The 5204-nt window shown below is 29.2% G+C and overlaps 1 protein-coding gene across 1 annotated transcript; it reads right to left on the reverse strand.

The window, feature by feature from the left end:
- Positions 1-458: 458 nt before the first annotated feature.
- Positions 459-3876, reverse strand: LOC136980728 (glycine receptor subunit alpha-2-like). The gene is made up of 8 exons (XM_067276927.1): positions 3173-3876; positions 2424-2512; positions 2281-2348; positions 1982-2208; positions 1585-1667; positions 1379-1513; positions 914-1284; positions 459-721 (listed from the first exon to the last, which is right to left on the reverse strand). Exons 1-8 carry the CDS (start codon positions 3805-3807, stop codon positions 533-535), a joined length of 1797 nt encoding a protein of 598 aa, XP_067133028.1. The 5' UTR covers positions 3808-3876; the 3' UTR covers positions 459-532.
- Between the last annotated feature and the right edge of the window lie 1328 nt (positions 3877-5204).

A 5204-nucleotide genomic window follows, 5' to 3' on the forward strand; every position in this document is an offset into this window, starting at 1 on the left:
TACGTTGGACGACGAAGACATAAAAATAACTATTTATATCAGCTTATTTGATCCACTGATTATCACTGCCCATCTTATGGTATTTTTAAATAATTAGGCCATACTCTCTCAGCTATTTCTCTTTATAAAACACGTTTAAAATAATACGTGGATCTTCTTCTATTCTTACAATATTAAAATATATATATATATTCTGTTAATAACACTGTTAAATTAATTTTAGATTTTATTAGAAGTTTAAGAATTTTTATAAATGAAAGTAAATTAAAAACAAAATAATTTTTATTTATAAATTATATATTGTTTCATTTTCAGTTGTCATGTGTTAACATCTTTAATGTATTACATAGACATTTGAATATCTTTTGGAATCCTTTACAGTTTCGGAGATTCTACAACGATATTTATAATAAAATTGTTATTTTGACAATATAAAAAAGTAACTTCTTACTAATTAAATTTAGCAAGAAGAGTTTACGGATGCTGAAAGTTTGAAAATCATCGAAATATTACATTATAACTCGATTTACAATTACCAAGGATAAGCATAAGTGAACCAGTAGACTATATTTAATATGACGAAGGACAGTGGAAAGAAATAACGTGAGAAATGATCGATTGCCAAAGCAACATCTAAATCTCCACAACAAGTTCTTTGAATTCTTGGAGGAGGAAGAGCCGATAAACGTCTCTTATATTCTCCACTTAATCTTCTCAAAATCTAGAAAATTATAACGAAAATTCCGATTTAGAAACAAGTAATTAAATTTACTTATTGATTGGCTTAAAAGTAACAATATTAATTGTATACACTTGTCACGAACTTAATTAATTATAATCTCCTATACTTGGAATGAAAATGATAAATGAATTATGCAAATTAGTTAAGTTAATAATAATAATAATTCTTGACCTTTTCTTCCATGTCTTCTGTCGAATATCCCCTCATCATCTGATTAGCTCCCGTGTATCCCATAAAATAATTAACCAAAGCGAATTCCATTAAAGACATGAATACAAAAACTGTACACGATGACATCCACACATCTATGGCTTTAATATAAGAAACTGGAGGCAAACTGGATTGAGATTGGGTATTCTGTGTAGCTAGTGTTAAGAGGCTAGTCACTCCTAGAGTCACACGAGCTGGTATCGCTTCCGGACGAATCCAGAAAGAAATCCACGACATAGAAACGATCAATGTGGTAGGGACGTAAGTGTGAAATAAGTGATAACCTAGACGACGTTTTAAGTTAAATACGACAGCCAAACAAGTAAAATTTCCTATAAAATGTAAACTCCATTACTATCAAGAAAATACAGGGAGATAAAAAGACACAGTTACACTAATTTTTACGTATAATTAATCGAATTTTACCTGTAGAATATTCTAATGTGCAATATTCAGTAGTATTGTGCACAATATCCAATTGTGGTAATTCGATTTCTGTGTTAACAACTAAAGGCGATGATTCGTTCCAACGAAAAATAAGATCGTCAGTCGTATGCGATACTGTAAAGAAATTATTTTCAATTTTATAAACCGAAATATCGAAAAATATGGATAACGAAATCATTTCTTACAACTTTCTATCATCATAGAACAGCTTTGAGTATCGTGAGGATAAGCTTCGAACTTCATAGCACACGACAGTTCTAGCGTTAATCTGCAACAAATTATTATTAATAATAATAAATTTAAGATTAAATATACATTTTTACAAAAAATTAGGTTAATGTTACTTACGGTTCCAAAATGGCGGCTCGTCTCTGATTCGAGTAAACAGAAGAAAGAAAACAGTGGGGAGGCTCGTTCTAACCTATTCTAATAATTTGGTTGGTAATAATTATGGTAATTTATTAGAATAGGTTAGGTTAGGTTAGAACGAGCCTCCCCACTGTTTTCTTTCTTCTGTTTCCTCGAATCAGAGACGAGCCGCCATTTTGGAACCGTAAGTAACATTAACCAAAAATTATTTACTTTGCCATATATAAAAGCGATTTGTCATGATATAACCACAGATAGTGATTTGGAATAGTCATATCATGAAATGTAACTTTCTTGGCATTCTTAAAGAAACTGTCGGGTCTCCAAATATATTTCAGCCATTCGACATTCAAGATCCTATAATCTTCGGTCATATTTTCTGGTAAACGAAGGCGATAGTCTTTCCAGCTTTGAGCTAAAAATATGTCTGTCACGTATGTCTAAAGATAAAGTTAACGTTTTTAAAGTTATCGGTTAAATTTTATTCGTGTAACGACATCGTAAAGTTTTACCATTGATTCCTCGTCGATTGAATCTACGCTCAACACAGTTACATGAAAGTCAACTATGGTAGGATCACCTGCAATATTAAATATTTAATTAAAGAATTTGTCATCGCCATAAATGACAAAATTTCATAATTAAAAAGGTTTACCATTTTGTTTTGGGGGTAAAAATTTATCATACATTTTTCTATCCAGAGGAAGAATATCTTTCAGTTCTAATGCCGTTCTACTCTCGTATCTGAAATTATTTATATAAAATTGTAACAATAAAGACTTTCCATAAATTTTCATATATTAAACACACATTTTGTGATTTCTTTATAGAAAAATTCGCAAAAAAACGTTAAAAATGACAGAAAATTCGAATTGATATACCATAAAAACAGTTTATATTCTGGTATTGTTCGATAGTTTTTGAATATATTAATTATATTTATTTTATGCATTAATTACTAATTTAATAATTTTCTATTGTCTTCTCTGTGTTGAAATAATTTTAGGAAATTTTAAATAATTTACAGTTCGATTGTCGACGTAAATAGACCAAAACACCACTGTGTAGTGGTGTTTTAGTTTATTTACGTCGACAATCGAATAAAAATCGCTTATTAGGTACAGTAAGTAGGAAAATAATATACCTAATATCCACATTATTTATGGTAAATTCTAACATAAAGTATAGACCTAAACCCTTCAGTTTATCAAAATTTAATGTTATTATTATTTCTTGTACAAATATCGTTAAGAAATTATACGAGCGTAACACTAAAAATGTTTTAAATAACGATAATCAATATAATATTAATCATTTCTTGTGTTTTTAATCAGGTATTGCGTGTATTTTTTTAAATATTAGTTAATAAATCACTAAGAAGTAAAAGAAAATAATATTTCTTACCCATTTATAATTGGTTTATTCAAACGAAGTTCTTTTCTTTCGCAGATTTCATTATCAAATAGATTATCCTCGAAGGTTCTTTTCCCGTCTTCGTTTAGGGATCCATCATAATTATACAGATCCTCTTTTATTTTTCCATCTTTCCAAAAGTGTTGTGTATGATCGACGTAGTCTATACCCACATTTAAAGCGTGTTGCTTAACTACAGTATTAATAACCCTTATCACTCGATTAAAGTTACTGAAATCTTCGTAATTAGGTAAGATACTAGAAATGACCATACGGACTTCTGCTGTTCTTCTGAAACGATCGATTAGTTGTTTCAATTTTTGGCTAACTAAGGCTGCAGACTTATTTAATTCGGGTATTATGTCATTAGAACCACAATGCACTATCATTATATCGTTTCTATTGATCTTCGAAGATATTTCGTACAGTCTTTTTTCTGCGGCCGATATCGTTAATCCTTTAATGGATTCGACGTTTACTTTGCATTTTCCTCTTTGAATCTTTCTATCTAGAAATTGCAATTGATCGTCTCCTACGATTATTAATCGAATATCCGAAGAATGCTTTCTGCATTGTTTCACCTTTCTTTGACAAACGGATGTTTTCTTTATGATGTGATCCGTCATGTTTCTTATTTTCCTTTCATGTCGAATGGAATTCGTTACTGGATAATTTAGTTTATCTTCTGTCTGATTACTATTATAAAAAAAAAATATCATAAAGATTAATATTAACAGATAAGAATATCGAATTGTGATTACAATAAACGTGGTTTTGGTAATATACTGTGTTTTGTTACACGCTAAATTTGATAACATTATCCGCGATTCCAATAAGCGGCCTAATGTATTTTGATTTACACGTTAAAATACAGCCCTAGAAAAATGTAAGAGCGGTTTGTATTGAGTTAATTATGTTTAGTATTTCTCGAATAGTGAATTTATGCGCTGTTACACTTTATACGTTGTTTGTTACTTAAGCTGGAAGAATAAACCCTGTCTTATTATTTGTTTCCCGGAAATACCTCTAAAACTAATGTTATATCTTTTTAAAACACGTATAAAACGTTATTCTCTTAACTCTCGAGACTTACCTGTTTTGAAAAATAAAGCAAAATAATACTAAATATATAAAATAAAACGTTTTCATTAATAACATCACTTCTAGGCGACATTTCACATCCCCAATATCGGCGATCCTTACCCCGTTTCAACATTTGTAGGCCATATTTCCATCCGCACTTAAATAAAATAAAGTTTAAAATCATTATAAATACTACCTTTAAAATAATTACAAAATTATTTTAAATAGAATTTACCTTATATTTTGGCGAGTAACTGTCACAAAAATATGAAAAATTGACGAAAAATGGCGGTTTTTGTACAATTATTTGTAGCTTCCATCAATAGGTATATAAAATCAAATTTCTTTTATGACAAAATGACCAAAGGTTTGTATTCTAAAGGTTTCGTTCTACCTTCTGAATGCAGTTGTTCGAGTATTGTTAATCTGCTTTAATCTTATTAAACGTTACATCGTCTGCATCACCTTTCTCTTTGGTTTTATATCGCAATATCTCCTCGTATGCATACTTTAAAAAGTTCTTTTCTTACAAAATTAGAGAATTTTCGGAGGAAAAAAAAACTATATATAACAAATATAGAACCACGAAATATCCCAGTTTATTATAATCATTTATTTCAAATTTTACAACTTATTTAAAAGACTAAAACTTAAATTATAAATATAATAAGTTATAACACTAGCGTAGTATAGATGAAAAAGTTATCAATAATTGTCGATAGATGGCAACACCATTCCAAAATAGAGTTTGAAAATAAATCGATTAAAAGCAATTAAACACTTAAACATTTTATATTATTATTAAAAATACTATTAAAACGTAAAGGAATTTAGTTAGAATTGGCCAAAATGACACAGTAAAATTTCTATTATATTATTGTACGATCCAATGAAATAAGCTTTTAGGAATCACGTGGTTAAAAAGCACCGTTTCAATCTG

Source organism: Centruroides vittatus, unplaced genomic scaffold (genome assembly GCF_030686945.1).
Source record: "Centruroides vittatus isolate TY-2023 unplaced genomic scaffold, ASM3068694v2 contig_1159, whole genome shotgun sequence".
Lineage (NCBI taxonomy): Eukaryota > Metazoa > Arthropoda > Arachnida > Scorpiones > Buthidae > Centruroides > Centruroides vittatus.

Bases quoted from the DNA above. Each gene is read 5' to 3' on its own strand.
- LOC136980728 (XM_067276927.1), bottom strand. From the start codon at position 3,807: ATGACGGATCACATCATAAAGAAAACATCCGTTTGTCAAAGAAAGGTG. The intron at 1,285-1,378 runs GTAAAATTCGAT...TACATTTTATAG, and splicing joins CACATTAGAATATTCTACAG to GAAATTTTACTTGTTTGGCT. The intron at 722-913 runs GTCAAGAATTAT...ATAATTTTCTAG, and splicing joins CAGAAGACATGGAAGAAAAG to ATTTTGAGAAGATTAAGTGG.